This window comes from Vombatus ursinus, unplaced genomic scaffold (genome assembly GCF_900497805.2).
Source record: "Vombatus ursinus unplaced genomic scaffold, bare-nosed wombat genome assembly UNPS02014768.1, whole genome shotgun sequence".
NCBI lineage: Eukaryota > Metazoa > Chordata > Mammalia > Diprotodontia > Vombatidae > Vombatus > Vombatus ursinus.
In genome coordinates this window covers 2659117-2682296 of record NW_020954546.1, presented here as the reverse complement: position 1 = coordinate 2682296, position 23180 = coordinate 2659117, and the positions used below count along the sequence as shown (strand labels likewise).

Sequence of the window (23180 nt, the reverse complement as noted above, 5' to 3'; positions counted from 1 at the left end):
GCCTCAGTTTCCTTATCTGTAAGAATGAGAGATGAGGGGTAGGTCCCTTCTGGCTACAAATCTATGATTTTAGGCACCAGGGAGGGCCCTGCAGTCTGGTCATCCTTCTCCCACTTGCTGCCCATGGCAGGCCTTCGTAATTACCACTTGGGTCATCTTGTGGCAGAGCTTCTTATGGGCGGCAGTCAGCATGGCCAAGGCTCCGGCTGCTGCGTTCTGGACCTTGTCATCGTCCTCCCCACACAGCAGCACCACCAGCTTCAGTCGGTCATTCCCATCAGCCAGGAACCGTTCCTGTACCTGCCAAAGATGGGGGAGAGAGGCACAGGTGAAGTGCCCACACAAAACTACCCACTGGAACCATGTGATGGAATCATTTAGTGGCCAGTGATACGACTGTTGGGCAACAGATCCCAAGGCAGTCCAAGAGAGAGGTAAAGGTCCACATACTCCAAAATATTTATCGTAGCTCTTGATTTCAATATATCCCTCCCTTGGTAACAAAGAATAAAAAAGGGAAAAAATGATCAACTCATCAACAGAGTCTGACAGTAGGTGCGACTTTCTTTACACATTCCCCTACCTCTACGAAGAAGGGAAGGAAGTCCAATTTCTCACCTCTCTAGGGGAGGCCAAGCTTGGCCATCATCATTACCCAGCATCCAGTGTTGTTTTTAGATCTTTTTTATTTACATTATTGAAGTCATTGTGTGTAGTGCCAAGAAGACCCGAGTTCAAATATGGTTTTAGATAACTTACTAGCTCTCTGCCTCTGAGTAAGTCACTTTAATCTCTGTTTGCCTTGGTTTCCTCAACTATAAAATGGGGATAATAATAGCACTCACTTCACAGAGTTGTGGTGAGGATCAATTGAGATAATATTGGAAAAAGTGCTTAGCACATAGTAGGTGCTTAATAAATGCTCATTGTCTTCCCTTTCCTTCTCTTTCCCCTAGTCTTTTCCTAGTTCTGTCATATCTGGACATTTTGTGGTAGCCAAAAACTGGAAACAAAATGGGTGCCCATTAATTGGGAAATGGCTGAATAAATTGTCGTACATGAATGTGATGAAATAGGATTATGCTATAAGGCATGGTAAATATGAGGAATTCAGAGAAACCTAGGAAGGCTTGTTTGAAATGATGCCGAGAAAACAGACGAGAGAGACAGAACAATATGCATAAATGCTACAGTAATGAGAAGGAAAACACCAATAAGAGACAGGAGAACTCAGACAGATGCAATAGCCAATCTTGACTCCAGAGGACTAAAAATGAAGCATATCTTCCTCTTCTCAGAAAAGAGGTGGTGGACTATAGCTGCAGAATGAGGCATACATTAGCATGGTCAGAAGTGGTCAATATTGTATTGTTTTGCTTAACTGTACTTATTTGTCACAAATTAAGGTTGTCCCCATTCCTATGTTGTTTATTAAACGATAGTGTTATATTTTGGTAAATGATTTGGGACATTTAAGTGTAAGGCATTTAATAAATTCAATCAGAAAAAAAACTCAACAACAAATTAAGGTTCTCTTAGGAGGGGTGAGCATTGGAAAGTAACACTAATGTAAAAAACAACAACCTGTAAAATACTAAAGAAACAACAACCAGAGGAGGGAAGGCTGTGACCTGAGTGCCTTCCCCTTGTCTTAGGCTCTCTTTATTCAAGCAGCTCCCCTAAATGCCACCTCTTTCAGAAGGCCTTTCCTGATTATTTGGAAAATAGAGCACAAGCTCTCCTAGTTTAAACATGTAACCCCAATAATAAATACCTCCTCTTGGTTATCCATAATAATGCAGGGGAGCAGAAACACAGAATCCCCAATAGTGCAAAATCCCAATTTCTGTTTGCCTTTGAAATTATTTTCATCCCAGCACACTTGTCTTCCTATGGATGATAGGCCTCGGAGAATATGGAATTGATTTTGCAATCAATCCCAGAGGGTGATGGGACTTGGGAGAAGGGAGCAGAAGTTGACTAGGTGGTAAGGGGGAATCCAGCCTGGGATTAAACCTCTGAATCACACAATGGTTTGCTATTACTAGCTGTCTGACCATGGGCAAATGTCTTGCCCTCTCAAGGTCTGTTTCCTCATCTATAAAACAAAAGTGTAAAGAAAGATCATAGATATTAAGGGCCTTTGAAAGCCTTTAATCTGCCTCACCCAATTTCATTCTCTATTTTATAGTTAGAAACGGGTAGGAGACACAGTGGACAGAAAAGTAGTCTTGTACTCAGGGAGACCTGAGTTTGAATCTTACTTTAGACACTCACTGCATGGCTATGGGTCACTTCTGTAAAATAGGAAAAATTATGCCATCTACGTCCTCAGGTTGTTATAAGGATAAAATGAGATTGTGTTTGTAAATCACTTAAGCCCCTGAATAATGCTAATGATTGTTATCACAGTTGAAGAAATGAAAGTATAAAGAGGTTATGACTCATCCTAGGTCACCTAAGTAGTGAGTGGCAGAGCCAAGATTTGAACGCAGGTCCTTTGACTCTAAATCTAATGCTCTTCCCTCTTTGTGATACCTCTCATAATCACTCCATTTGATTATAAGCTCCTTGAGGGCAAAGCTGTCCTCAGATACTTACTAGTGTCTGGGCAAGTCATGCCCCCTGTTTGCTTCAGTTTCCTCATCTGAAAAATGGGGATAGCACCTACCTCCCAGGGATGTTGTGAGGATCAAACGAAATAATAATTGTAAAGCTCTTAATACAGTGCCTGTCACATAGTAAGTGCTAACTAATTGTTAGTTATTATTATCATTTTGACTCTTTTTGTATCCCCAGTGCTTAGCACAGTTTTTGGCACATAGTAAGTACTTAATAAATGTTCATTGACTGGTTGATTGATAGGTCCCTCCAGCTTTAAATCTCTTATTCCAGTGTGAGTTAATTCAGATTCTGGTCCCTTGTTTCTTGAAAAAAAATATTTCATTGATATGGGTATTGCCCCGAACCATACTATTACAATGCCTCCATACTTTAATGGATGACCATCATGACCATCAGTCAGTCAATGGTCAGCAGTCAACAACCATTTATTAGTCAGTTAGTCCATAAATATTTATTAAGCACCTACTATATGCTAGGCACTGAGGATACAAAAAAAGGCAAAAGACAGACCCTGCCCTTGAGGATTCCAGTCTAATGAATGGGACAACTATGTACAGACAAGCTATATACAGGATAAATTGGAAATAATCTACAGAGGGAAAGCACATAGCCCGAAAACTCCATAGCCAACTTCTTCCAGCAATGAGCCTCTTTGATGAGCTAGGCTGATACTCTAACATGATCAATCATCTCAAAACCTTTCACCTGCCAGCATTTACATTCTTCTGGCACAGCCTTCTAGAACCCTAACTTAAGCCCTTTCATAGAGAAAATATTTATTTCCATGTCCATCTATATGTCATCACATGATTCTGTCCCAACTCCCAAGAGCTTCTATGAGTATACCGTGTATTCGACTGGGAATTCCCTTGGGCAGGGATAAAAAGAGGTGATATTTCAATGGGGATGATTATTTCCATCTTCTTGAAGAAAACTTACCTATCTCTGCCTTGTCCCTTAAAATGTTGGCCTCAGTCCCAACCTTGCACCCAGAGCCCCCATACCTCTTTGTTGACCACCATGTTGCACATGCACTCAGTGGCTGCCTGCCGAAGCTGGTCATGGTTTTCAAACATGTAATTCTCAATGTCTGGCAGAGCCTTCTCCTTAATTATCTTCTGCCTGATTGGTCAAGAGAGACACTTATTAAGTCCATCCCCTATCTCCCAGGAGGTCTCTACCTTAACTTCTCCCAACCACCCTACTAGCTTTCTGTACAAACCTTAGGGAAAGGGCCCCCCGCCCCCGCCAATCTCCTTTGGCATCCCAGGATCCACAGTCAGGATAGTCTTTCTTAACTCTAATCTAAATCCTTCCTGCTGCTACAGTTTCTGTCTGTTGTTTTTAAACCTATCCTCAGTGGGAGAGTGGTACCTTTAGTAGAGTCTGGGTATAGATTTGAAGCAATAGCTCCTGACGAAGAAGGGTAAGAAGGAATTGACCCTTCCTGACTGCAAACTTTGCTTCCCCTCCTCCCTTCTACTCTACTCACCGGAGTTTTTCACTCCTGCCTGACAGATTAGTCAGACCCAGGAGAGCTTCATAGTTCTGGAGTCCATCCCGCTGTGTGTCCAGGAGTCGTACCAATGGACGTACTACCTCATACACCTGCAGGAAATGGAGAAAAGCAGAAGGAGATGGCATAGGGTGGCTATAAAGAATTAAGAAGCATTCATGGAGTAAAGGTCGATATATACAAAAAAAAGTTTACAGCAGCTAGTTTTTGAAGTTGCAAACAAATGGAAGGAAAGTAGCTAGATAAAAAATGGCCCAAAACTATGGTATGTGAGTGTAATGGAATGTTAGCAAATCCTAAGAAATGAGAAAAATATGAATGTAAAGTAAGGGAGTGTTCACACACACACACCAGCTCAGGTGACAGTCATAGACTGTAGTCACATATGATGAAGTTTTCATGTGTTTATAAAGTGTAACATCCTGTGATCCCTTTATGAAGTACAAACACCTCTCTGATTTAGTCAAGTAGGGAATATTTAAATTGGCTAAACAAATTAGCTACATCCCTAGGACTTTAAATAGCTAAACCTTAAACAAATTTCAGCAGTTGAGAGTAGGGGAGATTGCCAGCTGGGTGTTGCCTGCGGAGGAAATCCCTACAGGGAGGGAGGAGGGGATTTCTTTCTCCTCTCACTACTTATCCAAATCAGCTTTGAAGGGAAGTTACTGGGCCACAGAAGACATACATCCATCAGAGAGCAGAGACATATATTCCAGATGGACATAATTACAAAGAGACAGTCAATTCAAGGGATGAAGCACTTTCAAGAAGAAAGACCCCCTAGAGAGAGAAGAGTTGGAATGTGAAGACCAGACCCTGGGAACCCAGCTGAGCAACCCACCAAGGAAAGACTCTGTATCCATGGGAAGCTGGGAGAGGACCCTACAAAAAGAGGGAGGACTTCCAGGTCCTTCAATGCTAAGAGTTGTGAGTTGCCTTTGCTATAAGTGTATTTCTACACATGTGCCTCACTAGTATTATATTCCAAGTCTAAGCCCATTTTTCTTATTGATGCTGTGTGTATTTGTGGGGTAGTATGACCCAAATTTATAGGAAGAATATTTTATAACTACTCTCCTTGCTATGCCATCTGAGTACATGTCTTTGCTAAGAGTTCATTGTGTCTACTGGCTGATTTTTAATGGGGAAAAATACTGGTGGGGGTCTGTCAGCTATAGTAATAGGAGTGGCCACCCACAAGATAACCCTGGAATTTGAGGTAGCAATCATCCTGGGTACCAAACCCAGAAGTGAGATTGTAAGTTGGGGTTGTTGCCAGAGGTAAAGAATTCATAGAAACCTAGGAAGATTTGTATGAACTGATATAGAACAAAATAAGCAAAACCAGGAGAATAATTTGCATGGTGACTAAATTAATGTAATAGAAAACAACATTGAAAGAACCTAGAGCTCTGATCAATTATGTGACAAGTTGTGACTTCAGAGGGCTGATAGTGAAGCATACCTCCTGACTTTTGTCAGGTGCATATACAGGTGCATAACAAGGCACCATGGCCATCTTCGTTTATTTTGCTTGGCCTCTTTGTGGTAGGGGATGGTCCTGTTGGGAGTACAGTGAGTAATTGGGAAATGGTGGCAATGTGAAAAAAAAATCATTATTTTTTTTAAAAGAAGGAAGGAGCCTATTATATAAATAAGGAACTTTCATGAACCAACTTAGTTTTTTTAAATACATATTCAAACTGTTGCATCGTAAGACAGAGAGAGAAAATCAGGGGCGAAGGTGGGGAGGAGACAGAGAGAGAGAGAGAGAGAGAGTTGAGAGTTAGTGGGAAGGGAGAAAAGACAGAATCCCTGAATGAGAAGACATTTGAGGTAGAATGGGCTCCTCCAATTCCCTATCCTCCCCCAACCCCACCATATATCATACCCACCCTTTCCCCAGGAAAAGCAATGTCAGGGTTGGAGACAGCTGCAATCTTTGCCAAAGCATGGGCAGCCTTCACCTTGCCCACATCAGTGCCTTCGAGAGCCAGCGGTATCAGAGCCTAAGGAACAGAGTGGAAGTCAGCACTGTAGACACCTTCTCCCCACTTCAGTGACATGGAAAGAATATTGGATTTGGAATCTAGAACACCTGGGTTCAAATCCTGACTTTGCTACTTATTATCTATGTAACCTTAGGCAAGTCAATCACCCTTTCCAGTCCTCAGTTTCCCCATCTGTAAAATGAGAGGGTTGAACTAGATGATCTCCGAGGTTCTTTCCAGTTTTGTGCTCATGCCCTCTGTCTATCTATCTGTCTATTTTTCAAAGCTCAAGAAGATTGGGGCATCCTATATATAACACTTGAACATACATGGAAAATAACTAATCCTAGTCTGGCTTACTTTAGGCATCCAAGCAAACTTCCAGGGTCATCTGCCCTGACTTTATAATAATAGCTAACATTTATATAGTACCCACCACATACCAAGAGCTTTATAATCATTATTTCACAACAACCCTGAGAGGTAGGTACTATTATTATCCCCATGGTACAGGTGAGGAAACTGAGGCAGAAGCTAAGTGATTTGCCCAGGATCATACAGCTAGTAAGTGTCTGAGGTTACATTTGAACTCAGGTCTCCCTGACTCCAGTCTTAGTGCTCTATCCACTGAGCTACCTAGCTGCCTCTAGTGCTTAGTAAATCTATCAATCAAGCTTATACTACTAAAGTCTAAGATCTATAATTTCATTGGTATTGAGAAATCCCAGTGAAGAAACTCTCTCTACCAATACAGATCAGTACCTGTCTTCAACTTAACAGTCTTAGGGATTTGCCTTGGGCCTTGAGAGATTAAGTGACTTGGTCAAGGTCATACAACCAATATGTTTCAGAGGTAAGACTTGCACCCAGGTCTTCTTTACTCTAAGAGCATCTCTCTAGCTACTGTACCACTCTGCCTCTTTAGGAAAGACAGATAATAATAACAACGCATTCTATCACACTTAAAAGTTTGCAAAGCACTTCCTTTGCAACAACCCAGTGAGGGAGGTGGTGTAAGTACTATCCTTGTTTTACATATGAGGAAACTGAGGTTCAAAAAAAATGAAATAACTCACCCAAGATTATAGTGCCAGCAAATGGTGGTGTCTCACCTGTAAGTATCAAACTATGCTTTCCATTAATCCAAAAAATAGAATATTGTGTACTGTTTCACTGTTCCCCTCTATTAGCACAGATAATTGAAGAGTTGAGTAAATTCCTAGATGAGGTTGGAGGTCCATCCTGTGCATGTTCACTGAACAGTAGATGCTACCCAGGACATACCAAGAGACTGTTCTACACACTCCCTATCAGAGCACCTGCTCAATGTCATCCCCCGTTATAATCCCCACAAGTTCTCCTCACCCCATCCCCCAACATTACCTTGCCACCACCTTGAGCCACAATGGTGCCCCGATCCCTTGCATTGTCACACAGCGCCAGGAATACCCTGTTAGGAGTAGAGGTTAAAGGAGTGGTCCCTAAGCACTAATATACCCCTTCACCCAGGTTCCTCTTCAGTCCTTTGGGGCTTTAGGGTTGAGAGAATCTGAACACAAGCGAAATCAAGACAGCAAAAGAGGGATAGTGAGGGACAACAGAGAAGAGAACCAAGAGAGTGGATCTAGTATTGATGCAACCAGGCTCAGTCCCTAGAGAATTTCATACTGTATCACTAGTTTTCTTCCCCATTAGAATGTAAGCTCCTTAAGGGCAGGGACTGTTTTGTTTTGGGGTTTTTTTGCTTATGTTTGTAACCCCAGCATTTAGCACAATGCCAAGTAAATCCTGAATAAATGCTTGGGATTTTTTCATTGTTGTTTAGTTTAAAAGAAGGTGGCATATGACTCAGAAGGAGGAGAGGAAAGAAAATAATTGCTTCCCCCCCTTTCCCTGATTCCTCTCTTTAAGAGAAGGGAAGTGGGTAGAATCTATAGTGACCTCATTCCCCATGTAAAGACTTTACCTTTCATCACCCTTATACTCTGACCTCCCTCAGCCCTTTTCCCACACCCCTCTTCCCAGTACCTGGCCAATAATTCTTTGGTCTGATCCGTAAGGATGGCGCTGTCAGCTTTTACCATGCAGGCTAATGTGGAGATTACCCCAGCCTTCAGCAGCCGCTTCACCCGCTTTTCCACAAAGTCCTTCTTGTCCTGGGAAGATAGAGGGCAGGGGAAGGTGCTTAGGAGATTACTGGGTTCAGAAAACAGGATCCTGCCTCCAAGCTTCAAACCACTTTCTCTCAGCCTTAGGAATGGTAGAATGGTCTTAGAAATGGCCTGAATTTCCTCAGTAAAATGAGGGTAATAGATTTGGTAATCTCTAAGGTCTGGTCTAACTCTCATGTTCTATTGTTCATCTATGATTCAGACTTTTCCCATAGATCCCCTCAGCTCTACACATCCTCTCTTCTTCTTCCCCCTCCTCTGTCCCTAGTACAACTAGAAACCAGGCTCTGGGTCTTTGATGATGGGAGAGAAATTCCATTCATTTTAATTATCCATGCACAAGCTCTTTTTGTGGTGGCAAAGAATTGGAAATTGAGAGGATGCCCATCAATTGGGAAATGGCTGAGCAAGTTGTGGTATATGAATGTGATGGAATACTATTGTGCTGTAAGAAATGATGAACAGGCTGACTTCAGAAGAACCTGGAAAGACTTGTATGGTCTGATGCTGAGTGAAATGAGCAGAACCAGGAGAACGTTGTACACAGTAACAGCCACGTTGTGTGATGACTAATATTGATAGACTTAACCCTTCTCAGCAATACAAGGACCTAAGACATCTCCAAAGGCCTCATGATGGGAAATGCTATGGAGTTTGAATGCAGATCAAAGCATACTATTTGCTAATTTTTTTTCTTTTCTGTTTCCTCTTTCTGGTGGTTCCTCCTATTGGTTTTAATTCTTACTTACAACATCACTAATGTGAAAATATGTTTAATAGGAATGTATGTGTATAGCCTATATCAGATTACATGCTATCTTGGGGAGGGAGGTAGGGAGAGAGGGGGAGAAAAATTTAGAACTCAAAAGCTTATGGAAGTGATTGTTGATAACTCAAAATAAATTAATTTAAAAAATTATCCATGCACAAAGACTCATATTATCCAAAACATTGCCATCTTTCTTTATATTTGATTTGGCCTTGGGATGCTTTGAAGAAACTCTGCTTCCATTAGCTGGGGTGGAAAGGAGCTTACATTTGTAGTTCATACCATGACTATGTTGCCCCAGAAAATCAACCCTACAGTTAAAAATCCCAGACCTGGAACAAATCCTATGAGCTCACATTTACATAGTGATCTACAGTTTGCAAAGAGCTTTCCTTTCCTTACCACATCCCTAGGAGGTGGGTAATACTCATATTTCAAACACCCCGGACATGTTTGTTCCATCCAACAATGCAGCTCACAACCCACCTGTTTGGAGGGCAATGTGGTATGATGGAAAGAGAGATGGATTTGGGATCTGAGTTCAAATCCTGTCTCTGGTTGTGAGATCTAGAGCAAGTCAATTACTCTCTCTGGGTCTCAGTTTCTTCATCTGTAAAATGGGAAAGTTGGACCTGAGGCTCCTTCTGACTCTCGATCTATGATTTAATGTTAATTTCACTTCCCTGGGCCTCAGTTTCCTCACCTATAAAATGAGAGGATTAGGCATAATTGCTTCAGAGGTCCCTTCCAGCTCTAAATCTATTTTCCTATGAATCTCTTTGAGGGCCAGTATCTTCATCTGAAAAATGAAGGTGATGATAGTACAACGAGGAAACCAATTAAAGCATTATATATACGAGTTATTATTATTACCCCCATGTTACAGAGAAGGAAACTGAGGTTCAAAGGGTGCCTAGTATGTGTCAGTTTATGCACCTAGTATGTGTCCCGTTTCAAGCCCATGGTTCTGGCTCCAAGCCCCCATACTTACTCTGATACCCCAGATTCCCACACAAGGGGATAGCTGAGAGCTGATTGAGGAACAGCTAGAATCTGTAGGAACAGTAGAATCCACTGTTCTAGCAGAACACCTGACAACAGAATGTGCATAGACCAGTCACCCCCTGGTGTGAAATGACAGAAGGCCTGGCGGGGGTATGTGTGTCATTTGTGAGGCATTCTTTCCTCCAGAAGCTACAGAGGACCAGAGATTGAGAGGTGGCGGTGACCTGAGAGGCAATCTCGTTCTCATTTACAGATAAGTAACTGACTTGCCCAGAATCATACAGACAATATGTACTGGGGGAGGGTCTTGAATCCAGGTCTTTTCTGACTTGAAGTCTGGCTCGTCGTCTGATGCGGCAGGTGGGCTTTCAAGAGGAATAAAGACATAAAGATCAAGGAGATGAGAGGACGCTCTTGCCTGCCCCAGGTCCCCACCTTGGGATGTTCCTCAGGCACATGCTGCTTGGAGAACTTGGCCAGCTGCACCAGCTCGGGGATGACCTCCTTCACATCGTAACTATTGGTGCAGTTCACCAGGGTGGTAGCCACGGAGTACAGGATGGTCTTGTCACTGGTCTGGGGAGGAAATCAGGGAAGGTCAGAAGGGGAACCAGTTATAGGACCAACATGAAAACATGGCAAAACTCGGGATACTGCCCAGGACATGTTATTGTTGTTCAGTCCTGTCCAACTCTTCGTGACCCTATTTGGGGTTTTCTTGGCAAAGATTCTGGAGTGGTTTGCCATTTCGTTCTCCAGCTCATTTTATAGATGAAGAACCAAAGCAAACAGGATTGAGAATAGGGTCACTTGAAAGTGTCGGACTCTCTCATGGCACTCTATCCACTGTGCCACCTAGCTGAAGGACATAGCTGATGTCTTTTAAAATGTGGTTGATGATGGGATGCTGAGTAATTATAATGACCAAGAAGCCTGGCCCTGGAGAAGAGCTGAAAAAAATGTACCTCTTTCCCTTCTAGGAAATGGTGGGGAACTCTGGGTGTAGAGGACTGCATAAATTATCAGACTGTACTGATGCAGCACTTGGTTTTTTCAGATTGCTTTTTTACTTTTTTCCTATTTTTCATTGGCTAGGTAGGGAAGGAGGGTATATTTGATAATGAAAGTAATATAAAAATAAAAGATATTAATTTTTTAAAATGAACGTGATGGAAGGCTTCCTATGAACCCTTAATGGTACTCTTGAGAGTATTTATTCAAAGCCTCCAATAGCTGCTGTAGTGCTTGGGCTGGGGACTAGGGGTTGAGAGTACAGAAAAAGAACAAAATAATCCTGGCTGAACCTAAACTAGTCCCCTCCTCCACACTCTCTCTCAATCTCCTTTGCTCACGTTCTTTCCCAATTCCCTTTGCCTCCTACCTTTCTCCCTCCATCAAGTTTATAATAGTAGTAGGTAACATTTACATGTTGATTTAAGATTTACATAGTACTTTTCATATATTACTTCATTTGATCCTCAAGATACCCCTATAAGGTGGAGGCTATCATCATCCCCATTTCATAGATGAGAAGACCAAAGCTGACTTGCCCAGAGAGTAAGTGTCTGAGGCAGGATTTGAACACAAGTCTCCAAGACTCCATGCTCACACTCTGTCCCCTACATCAAACTTGCTCTCCCATCAAGTTAGCATGTTTACTGCCCTCTCCCCTTATCCTTTTATTGGGAGAGAGAAGGGACTATGCTTGACCCAGGGTAGGTGTGAGGGTGAGGATGGGGTAGGGAGGGAGGAACTGGTATTTGATAAAGAGAAAAGATGGGTTCTAAATGGTCCCTTCTAGACCAGTGAGTCATCTTCTCTGTTCCTCTGACTCAGATGAATGCCCTCTCTGCTACCTGAATATTATCTCCAGGTAGAACCCTGGCTCCTAGAGATTGAGGACCCCAAAGCCCTGGGAAACAATAAAACAACACTTGGACTTCCCTGAGCCTTGTACATTGTTACGCCTGTCTTCTGTTTAGTTTGATCCCTACCTTCTTAACTAGAGTCAGGGCAGGGGCAAAGAAGACTATATCCATCTCACAGATGACATCACTAAGGCTCAGAGATGGGAAATGACCCAGCCACGACCACATAGCAAGTCAGAAGCAGAGCTGGGATGCGAGTCCCATTAGCTTGACTCTCAAACCTAGACTTCGTCCTTATCCACTGGATGAGAAGCCTATTTTCTAGACTTCCGTTGGTTCCAGAGTTGGAACAGGGAGGGATTGAATTGAATTGATGTCCTTGGGGTCAAGAGTCTGTGATATCAAGGCCACACATGCCTTAGCTAGCTCGAACATGGCCTGTAAGGCAGGAATGTCCTGGACGAAGTCATCTTTCACATCCGCATCCAGTGTGAGGTAGGCCAGGCCCTCCACAGCCCAGCGCCTGGTCCTCGTATCTATGTTTACATTACACAGCCACCTGGGAACAGGAAGGGGCAAGTTAGTCCAGGAGAAGACCTAAGTGAGGACAGGCTGTAGGGCTGAGGGGCTATCAGAAGAGTCCTGGAAGGGGCATAGGCCTCTACTCCAAGGACATTGCTGAATAGACTTTCCATATTTCCATTAAGTAAATTTCCTTTTTGTTAAATTTAAAACAATTTTTTTAAAAAAACCCACTCATTTCATCACACCTCTCCTCTGCTCAAAAAATCTGCAATGGCTCCCTATTGCCCACAGTATCAGGTCCATACAACTTTACTGAGCCCCTGCCAAGAAGCACAAGAAGTAAGACCAACAGAGAAAAGTCCGCCCCAAGAAGGGATCCAGGACCCCCCATCCAGCCCTCTTACTTCCGACACTGTTTGGCGAGCTTCTCTGTGGAGCCTTCAGCAAACTGTCTGAGGCCGTAGTCGGTGCCCCCTGCAGAGCCAAGTTTACAGAGACCCTAGAGGGAAGATGGGACAGTATGGACCTGGGCATCGATGAAGCTCGTTGGGTTTGGGGAGGAGAAGGATGGTTAATGATGGTTGAATCACAGAAGAGAACTTTCCACGATATATCATTTAACCTCTGTTTGCTTCAGTTTCCTCAACTGAAAATGAGATCATAACAGCACATACCTTCCCAGGTTGTTGTGACAATCAAAAGAGATAATATTTATGAAGTGCTTAGCATGGACCTGACGCATAGTAGGCACTTGATAAATTTTTGCTTTCGGTTGCCCTTCAGGAGGGAGCTGAAGGAGAATGAGGGGGTAGGGGTTGGAATAAGGGTCTTTGTCTCACCACCAGAGTGCGGATCTTAATCCTCTCATTTTTGGTTGTCTTGTAGATGTCTTTGAGCAAGGTCACGCCATTGGTGATGATGAAGGTAGCTCGGCTGAGCTTGGTGGAAGCGTGAATCAAGGCCTCCACTGCCACCAGCTGGTCCTGCTCCCGATCAGAACCACACAGGGCCACCATCATCTCCATCACGCCCTTCATCCCCAACAACTGGTTCCCCAGGTCAAAGGGGCCCTGGAGGACCCCTGACACCGTCTGGATGGCATGCACATTCTTGTCCATGTTCTGGGGATCAAACTTGCCGCTTAAAACCAAAGAAAGGGGGTCCGTTATAAAGGGACCCTGGTTGAACTCCTCTGGGGAAGCTCAGGGGTAACCTTCATTCTCCATCTAAGGGTGGCCATCAACTATTTAATCAGGGGCTCTTTCTTTGTAGACCCCCTTGTCAGCCTATGGATCCCTTCTCAGAGTCATATTTAAATGCATAAAATAAAATGCAGGGTATTTGTAATACAATGTAATACAAAGGTTTACAATGATATTGAAGTACAGTGATCAAAATTTAAAAAAAAGTTCACAGAGGTCAGATTAAGAATCTTCACCTTAGATCAATGCCCCAAACCAGAATAATATGGGGACTTGGGTCAGATTGACACAGAAAAAGATTCACTGGAATTTAGGGAGAGAGTGTGGAATAATGAAAAGGTCAATGGAATGGGAGCCTGGGTCCTACTTCTATCCCCTCTCTCTGGGCCTCAGTTTCCTCCTCTGTAAAATGAGAGGGTTAAACTAGTTAATTTTGAAGGTCTTTTCCAGCTCTGACACTCCAGCCTTCTTTGACTACATGACAATCCAAACACTTTTATGAACTTAATTCAGTAAGGACTCATGATGAAAAATACTACCTACTTCCCAAGAGAGCACTGATGAACCCTGAGCACAGATTAAAGCTTTTTTTTTTTCACTTTTTAAATTTTCCTAAGGCTTTTTTTCAATATGGCTGATATGGAAATATGTTTTGCATGACTCCACATGTATTAATGAGTATCATATTGCTTGCCTTCTCAATGATTGGGGGAGGGGCTGGAGGGGGATAGAGAATTGGTAATTCAAAATTTTTAAAAATGAATGTTTAAAAAAATAAACTTTTTAAACTGGCAAAAAATAGTGGACAAGAATTGGTTGGAAATGGCTAAACAAATTATGGTATGTAAATATAATCGACCAATAAACATTTATTAATCACCTAAAAAGAGTGAATATAAAGTAAAAAAGAGACATCCATAAAAATACTTTAAAATATTTTTTCAATAAAGACTGTAGTATTAATAAAATATTTTAAAATGTACATTCAACAAAAAATAACTGTAGTATTAATAAAATATTTTAAACATTCATTCAATTAAAAGAGTAGTATTAATACAAATGTTTTTAAATGTTCACTCAATAAAAAGAGTACAGTATTAATAAAAATATTTTTAAATGTTCATTCAATGAAAAAAGAGTGTAACATTAATTTCAAATATTTTAAATGTTCATTCAATTAAAAAAGAGAGTAGTATTAATAAAAATATTTCAAAATGTTCACTCAATAAAAAAAGTGTAGTGTTAATAAAATATTTTAAAATGTTCATTCAAGTAAAAGAGTAGTATTAATAAGATTTTAAAATGTTCATTCAATAAAAAAGAGTATAGTATTGATAAAATATTTTAAAATGTTCATTCAATTAAAAAAGAAAGTAGTATTAATAATGTATTTTAAAATGTTTATTCAATAGAGTATAATATTAATGAAAATGTTTCAAAATGTTCATTCAATAAAAAGAGTATAGTATTAATGAAAATATTTTAAAACGTTCATTCAATGAAGAAGAAAAGAGTTTCGTAAGGGGAGGCCAGGGAGATGAGCCACACAATGATGCCAACAAAGCCCCCAGTTCCATGGCCAGCCTGGCCAATGAATGGGCAGCCTTGGTACTGAAGAAGAGTAAAGGACAATCCGCCTCCCTCCCTACCTTGCAGAGGTGGAGAACAGGGATAAGGAAAGTGAGATCTAGCTAGGTAGAACGATCTGTCCAGGAAACACAGCTCTGGTGAGTGGCGTGATCTCATGGGGACTATGGCTGATGTGGGGATTAGTTTTGCTGAATGGGTTTTTTCCTCTCTTTTTTAATCTTTGTTGCTGGGGAGAAAAGGGGAAATGGAGACATTGAGAAATGAGGGTGATGCTTTTTTGCGGAGTGCTGCATATACTGCTAGATTTTTTTCAAAGTATTGATCTGTTTTGCTGACCTCCCCCCACACCTCCCACTCCACTTCCTCTTCTTTTTTTATCTTAAAAAAAAAATTATTCTATGGAATGGCTCCCTAGGTGGAGAAAGAGGGAGGGATACAGGGGAAATTTAGAGAATGTAAAAACAAGAGCTATTAAGACAAATTAACTTTTTTAAAAAGAAGTAAATGTAATACAAAAACAAAAAGTGGACTTTTAAAAAAACGTCTGCCACTTAATAGCTGTGTCTCCCTGAGCAAATCACTTTACCTCAACCTCCTTATCCATAAAATGTAAACTTGATTCCAATCCCCTTCCCCCCACCTTGCTATTCCACTTTAGCTAGGGCCCTGTCCATCCAGCACCCTGTACTGGGATTTTTCTTTCTTGAGGTTTCTCCCCTAATGCTTGGAGTTCCTGTTGCTGTTCCCAATCACAGGCACTGCCATCCCAACCCATCCATGGGCAAGCAAGCTCACGTGATGTACTCTTCACAGATCTTGCGGAAGTGGTTCCTCTCAGGGTCACAACGGAGATCGTCGTAGAGCTTATTGAGAAGGATGGAGGCCAACATGCGGGTGTTGTCGGTCAGTGGCAGACAGGAGGGCTGCTCTGGTACCTGCCCCACCACCTTTAGGATCTTTCTCAGGCCTGGTGAAGAGAGCAATGAAAGGAGGGAATGAGCTCCCCTAACCCCACCTGAGGTCCATCCACACGGAAGGCAGCCTCTCTCCTCTAAGGGCTCATCACTGAACATCTGAATCCCTGGAACACGTACCTCTTGCCTTCCTATCCCTTGCTGCATTGGATCAAAAGAATAATGTTCCTTCAATGTCATTTTCAGTCTATCCCTCACAATGTCTGGTACTTGGTAGGCACTTAATAAATGCTTGTTGCTTGACTGACTGACCTGCTTTAGAGTCTCCAGTGGCTCCAATTGCCTACCAGATCAAATCCAGAGCCCTCTACACTCTCCAGATCCCAAGGGATTGTCATCTGGGTTCTTCTGATGCCTCTGAAGAACCCCAGGGCCATTCCATTTGCTCTCCCATAGCTCTTCCAGGCCATCCATCCTCCCTGTAATGGAACTCTCCTCCAACTGGAATACGAGCTCCTTGGGAACAGAAGCCATCTTGCTTTTTTTCTGTTTGTGTCCCTAGCACTTAACACAGTTCTTGATGCATAGTAAGTACTTAATAAATACTTTTTCATTTATTCATTCACAATTCATTCATACGTACATTCAGTCATATGTTAATTAGTTCATATGTTCATGAATATATTCCTTTATACATTTATTTATATATTCATTAATTCATAAATTCATTTATTCATTCATAATTCATTCATTCAAAATGTATATTCATTTGTTACTTCATATATCCATTCACATGTACATACATTCATTAATTCATATATAATATTTACTCATACATTTATTCATCCATATATTCACATATATATGAATTCATATGTTCATTCAAACATTTATTCCCATATTCGTTCATTCATGCATTTATTCATTAATAATTCATTTTATCCATTCATTAATTCATATAATCATTCATGCATACATTCATTAATTCATATACAGTATTCACTCAAGTATTTGTTCATACATATATTCATGAATATATTCATTCATACATTTGTTTGCATATTCATTTATTCATTCATAATTCATTCAATAGTATATTCATTCATTAATTCATATATTCATTCATATATACATGCATTCATTAATTCACATATAGTATTCACTCATGTTTGTTCATACATATATTCATACAGATATTAATTTATTAATATATTCATTCATTGATTCATTCATTGGTGGAAGGAACAAATCCCTGAAATATTGAAATAATCTTGCACCCTTTACACACCACAGGGATCTACCTCTGCAGTGATTAGTAGAGAGGAGCAGATAGAGTGGGCCCCCAAGCAGATGAATGGCAGTGACTTATGACCAAACCCTGGAGTACCCTTCTACCCCCTACCCCGCCACCTCCCAGACCCAGCTGCTCACCATTCTCTATCACATAGATGGACCGGGAATTGTCATGAATGGACAGGTCCTTCCTGGGGATGTTTTTGTTGAGTAGGTTCAGGGCCTGGTCCCTGCCCTGGCCAGATACTTTCTTATTGACCAGCATGTCCAGTAGGTGGCTAGCAATGAGCTTCAAGTCCTTCTTGGTGTCTAGGGAATGAGAGGGAAGCAATGATGTGGCTGGGGCTGAGAGCCTCTGTTAACTGAGGGAGTGTCGGAGGGAGGCAGAGTTGTGGTGATGGTTGGGCAGAACCTTAGTCAGGCATCTAGTGTCCAGTCAACTCCAGGTAGCTAGGAGGAACCATAGAGTGCTGAGCCTGGGGTCAAGAAGACCAGAGTTCAAATCCAGCCTCAGACATCTACTAGCTGTGTGACCCTGGGCAAACCACTCAACCTCAGTTTATCTCAGTTTTCTCATCTTTAAAATGGGAATGATAATAGCACCTACCTCCCAGGGTTGTTGTGAGGCTCAAATGAGATAATATTTGTAAAAAGTGCTATATAAATGTGAGTTATAGTTATGTGAGCCTAGGCAAGTTATTAACCTCTATCTGACTCAGTTTTCTCATTTGGAAAATGAAGGTGATAATAGCACCTCCATCTCAGGGTTGTTATGAGGATAAAATAAGATGGTATTTGTAAAGCCCTTTGCAAGCCTTAAAGTGTTATATAAATGCTAGCTATTTTAATTATTGGTATTATTTTGGTTTTATTAACCAGGCTCCCCCCAGCCTCTAAACTTGATCAAAAGGCCTTTTCCTTCTTTCACCTTATTCGGCTTCAGTGGTATGAAGGGATTATTGTGCCCATTCTATGGTAATTGGGTTGCCTCAGAGAGGAGAAAATTAAATTACTCGGCCAACGCTGCAGAGTAAATTAGGATTAGGTCAAAAACACAAGTATCCTCCGCAAATAGGAATTCATAGATTTACAACTGGAAGAAATGTCAGACGCCATACCAGGGGTTCTCCTGGGTCTCAAAGGCCATCTTACCAAGAACGAGCGCCTCTTCCTTCCCATGATGACCTCGCTTGTCCTCCCCAGACAAGGCATCGATGATGGTCTGAAGAAGGCTGCACACGGCCCGGGAGATCTCCTCTTCCTCCACCGCCATCCACCCACAGAGGCGATCCATTTGAATCGTGTGCAGGATTGCCATTGCCTGGAAGCCCCTCGGGGGATAAAGCCCCCAGATTCCCCATCAGCTTCTCCTGTTTCTTTGACTCTGACCCTCCCTATACCCTGAGGAAAAGGAAAGATCGAAGAGGACCCCACCCCCATCCCGCCTTGTGACACTTGGATGATCCCCATAGCATTCCCTTACCCTACCTGATCCCTTCTGCTGCTCCCCATCCTGAAATGGCTTCATATTTTTTTTTAATCAGCTCATAGAAATAATAATAGCTAACACTTATATAGGTTTATATTTAGATATATAGATAGAGTTTATAAAAGTTTATAAAACATTTCATGTTATTTTGTTTGATCCTCACAACAACCCTGGGAGGTAGGTTTTATTTTACAGGTGAGGAAACTGAGGCTGCGGGAGATTAAATGATTTCCCCAGGGTCACTCAGCTAGTAAGTATCTGAGGCAGGATGTGAACTTAGGTCTTGACTTTAAATATAGCCCTCTCTTCCCTACACCACCTAGCTGCCCCCTCTTATACAATGTAAGTTCCAGGGCAGCTAGGTGGCTCAGTAGATAGAGCTCCAGCCTTGGAGTCAGGAGGACCTGAGTTCAAATTTGATCTCAGACACTTGACACTTAATAGCTGTGTGACCCTGGGTAAGTCACTTAACCCTAATTGTCTTGCTGGAGAAAAAAAGCAAGTTCCTAAAGGGCAAGTGCTATTTCATTTTTGTTACTGTTTCCCAAGCACCTAGCATAGTGCCAACATAGAGTAAGCAGGAAATAAATGCTTGCTGAATGATTGACTGACTTGTATAATTCATCACAATGCATGTCCTCTCCTTGTTGTTGTTCAGTCACGTCAGACTCTTTGGGACCCTGTACACCACAGCATATTCATACCGTCCATGGGGTTTTCTTGGCAAAGATATTGGCATGATTTGCCATTTCCTTCTCCAGCAGATGAAGGCAAACAGAGGTTAAATGACTCGCCCAGGGTCATGCAGCATACAGCATTTGAATGCAGGTCTTCCTGACTCCAGGCCCTGTGTTCTATCCACTAGCCACCTGGCTGCCTCAAACCTTCTCCTAGCCAACCCAGTCCAGGCTTCCTTTAGGGAAGAACTGATAGAGTCAAGATCCCTGCAGAGCTCCTACTCACCCTTGCCTGATGCCCATCGCACATGCCAGACAGCGTCCGGATAGCAGCCAACCCCAGCTCTGGCTTCTTGGTGTCCAGTAGTTGCAAGATGAGGGCCACTCCATTGTTCTGGAAAATCTTCTCAGCTCCAGCATCTTCTCGGCCCAGGACGATGAGGTTGTTGGCTGCCTTTGAGGGGAGCGGGGGGATGACAATGGTTGTGAGAAAGTGATGGTGGGTGTGCCATGGCCACATACCAAGTACAGTAGGAACTAGTCCTGAAGGTGGGCACCTTTAAAGTGTGTGCTGGGAAACCTAGCCCTTGGTAAGTCAACTGGAAGCGTGTGTAAGTGCTAGAATTTGTTAACATTAATAATTTGTCATTTTTGTTGTTGTGATTCAGTCATTTCAGTTGTGTCTGACTCTTCATGACCCCATATTGGAGTTTTCTTGGCAAAGATACTGGAGTGGTTTGCCATTTCCATCTTCAGCTCATTTTACAGATAAGGAAACTGAGGCAAACAGGGTTAAGTGACTTGCCCAGGGTCACACAGTTAGTAAGCATCTGAGATTGAATTTGAACTCGGGTCTTCCTAACTCCAGGCATGACACTCTATCCACTTCGCTACCTAGCTGCCCCTCTATTCTATTCTTGCTCATGATAATCTCTCTGGTTATCTTATACAACTGACTTCATAAGCCCTCTGGGCTTCAGTTTCCTCCTTTGTAAAATGAGTAGGTTGGACCAGATGATTCCTAAAGTTGCTTCCAGCTCTAGAACCTGTGAAACCATCCAGTCCCATTTTTGGACCAGGAAACTGAGGTCCAGTAAGCTAAAGCAAGTCACCATACAAGGTCATACAGGTAAAGAACAGCAAAACCGGGATCTGAACCCAGGTCCTGACTCCAAATCTGGTATTCTTTGCACCATACCAGACTGGACTGGGGAGACAGGTGCCAGAGATGGTAGATCAGCTTTGTGTTTGTTTGTTTGTTTGTTTGTTTTGAGCTTGGGGGGTGGGGAGAGATGAGATTCTATAGAATTTGCAGGCATGCCCATGGCCTAAGGGAATAATTACACTTTATAATACTCTCCAATGTCCTTTCATAAACATGATCTCATTTGGTCCTCTTGAATTTTTAAATTAGAAATCTTATTTATATACCACAAGCATTAAATATTCTTTCCTTGTCAATCAATCAACACAATCTCCAAAACCATTTTGGATTTTCAGGCAGGAGGCCTCAGTTTGAATTCTAGCTCTGTCATGTGTAACACTGGCCAAATCACTTTCACCTCCCTCAGCTTCAGTTTCCTCATCTGTAAAATGAAGGGCTAGGTCAGATGGCCTTCCAGCTCCAAATCTCTGCTCCTCTGACCTATACCGCACTTGGAAGGTTGGCAAAGCACTGTGTAGACAAGGTCCACTTGACAATCACAACAATTGTGGGAGGAAGATGCTTTTATTATCCCCATTTCTCAGATGAAACAGCCTCAGAGAGATTAAGTTTTCACAGCTAATGTTCACACAGCTAGTTAGCATTGGCAAGAGGCAGCATCCAAACCCAAGTCCCTCCTGATTCCACACCGTATTTTTCCTGTCTTTAAAAAAATATATGTTTTACCCTTCTTGGAAATTCCCCTCCTAACTCCCATGGCCCCCTGTGATGTAGGTCGGGTAGCCTGGTGGATAGAGTGCTGTGCCTGGAATCAGGAAGATGAGTCTTCCTGAATTTAAATCTGGCCTCAGACACTTACTAGCTGTGTGACCCTAGGCAAGTCACTTAAAACCTGTTTGCCTCAGTTTTCTCATCTGTCAAATGAGCTGGAGAAAAAAATGCAAACCACTCCAGTATCTTTGCCAAGAAAACCCGGAGGAGTCACAAAGAGCCGGATACAGTTGGAAAACAACTGAACAACAAACAACAATTATGGGGCAGTGAGGTGGCACCGTAGTGCATAGAGTGCCAGGCCAGAGTCAGGAAGACTCATCAATCAACAGTGAGTTCAAATCTGATCTCAGATACTTCCTGGCTGTGTGACCCTGGGCAGGTCACGTCACTCTGTTTCCTCATTTGTAAAATGAGCCGGAGAAGGAAATGGCAAAACGCTCCAGTATCTTTCCCAAGAAAACCCCAAGGGATCACAAAGAATCAGCTACAACTCAGCAACAACAAAAAGGTGAAGCAGAATTGTGCCCATTTACCAGATGGTCTCTTGGGTTTGGGTCAGAAGAACAGCTCTCCAGACTGCAGTCTCTTGTTGGATGGACATTGGAGAGAGGCCCCTCTGGCTGGGGTCAGGGTGGGGAGGACAGTAGCTAGGCAGAGTTGGGGGAGGATCGTAGACAGAAGATGGGGAGCTTACCTTCTCACGCTTCTCTGTCTCGCTATTCTCATCCAATAAGATCTCAAACATCTTCTGCACCCTGGAATCTGTGGAAAACTGGACATGGAGCTGAGGAAGGAGAAGGGGAGGAGAACGGAGGGAGTCAATGAGAAAAGAAAGAACTTCAGCCTCATGTTAAAAGAATAGGATCAGACATCTAGAACTGGAAGGGACCCAGAGGGCATCTAATCTCACCCCCTCATTTTACAGATGAGGACACTGAGTCTCAGAGAAGCAATTGACCTTGGTCACACAGCCTCAGTGGTGGGATTAGAACCCAGTTTCTCCAACTCTAGACCCTCTCTTGGCTGAGCTCAGGCAGCCCCCAGGGCCCCCAGTTCCTTTTTCACTTAAATTCAAACTTCAAACATAGATTTAAAAAGCATCATTGCCCTCTACCACCTCCTCATCCTACCAGCAACCCAGCCAACCAGTACATTTATTAAATGCCTACTATGTACCAGGAAGGAGGATAGGTGGTATAGTGACTAGCAGGCTGGCCCTGGAGTTGGGAAGACCTGAGTTCAAATCTAGCCTCAGACACTTACCAGCTGTGTGAGCCTAGGCAAGTCAGTTAACTTCTGTCTGCCTCAGTTTCCTCAAATGTAAAATGGGGTGTGCTATTATGTTTTCCTCCCCGGGTTGTTGTAAGGAGAAAATGAGATAATATTTGTAAAGCACTTTACCAATCTTCCACTGGAGGCCTGTCTTCCACTCCCCTTCTCCCGTCCACAAGCTGCCAATGCCTTCCCTTTCGAATTACCTTCATCTATTCTGTGTATATCTTGTATGTAATGAGTTATTTGCATGTTCTCCCCATCAGAATACCGGCTCCTTGTGGACAGAGACAGGTGCTTTTGTTTCTCTCTCCAATACTTAAGCACAGTG

At 42.5% G+C, this 23180-nt stretch overlaps 1 protein-coding gene across 1 annotated transcript in view; it reads right to left on the bottom strand.

The window, feature by feature from the left end:
• Positions 1-23180, bottom strand: part of LOC114043314 (protein unc-45 homolog B) — a 28730-nt gene that overhangs the window by 1501 nt on the left and 4049 nt on the right. Inside the window, exons 5-19 of the mRNA XM_027862392.1 lie at positions 22272-22361; positions 19925-20092; positions 18625-18793; positions 17611-17781; positions 16061-16232; positions 13313-13613; positions 12878-12972; positions 12366-12507; positions 10516-10656; positions 8164-8291; positions 7519-7585; positions 6040-6153; positions 4118-4233; positions 3630-3747; positions 145-300 (exon numbers count right to left, since the gene is read on the bottom strand). Coding sequence (XP_027718193.1) covers positions 145-300; positions 3630-3747; positions 4118-4233; positions 6040-6153; positions 7519-7585; positions 8164-8291; positions 10516-10656; positions 12366-12507; positions 12878-12972; positions 13313-13613; positions 16061-16232; positions 17611-17781; positions 18625-18793; positions 19925-20092; positions 22272-22361 — 2148 coding nt within the window. The remainder of the gene's footprint in view (positions 1-144; positions 301-3629; positions 3748-4117; positions 4234-6039; positions 6154-7518; positions 7586-8163; positions 8292-10515; positions 10657-12365; positions 12508-12877; positions 12973-13312; positions 13614-16060; positions 16233-17610; positions 17782-18624; positions 18794-19924; positions 20093-22271; positions 22362-23180) is intronic.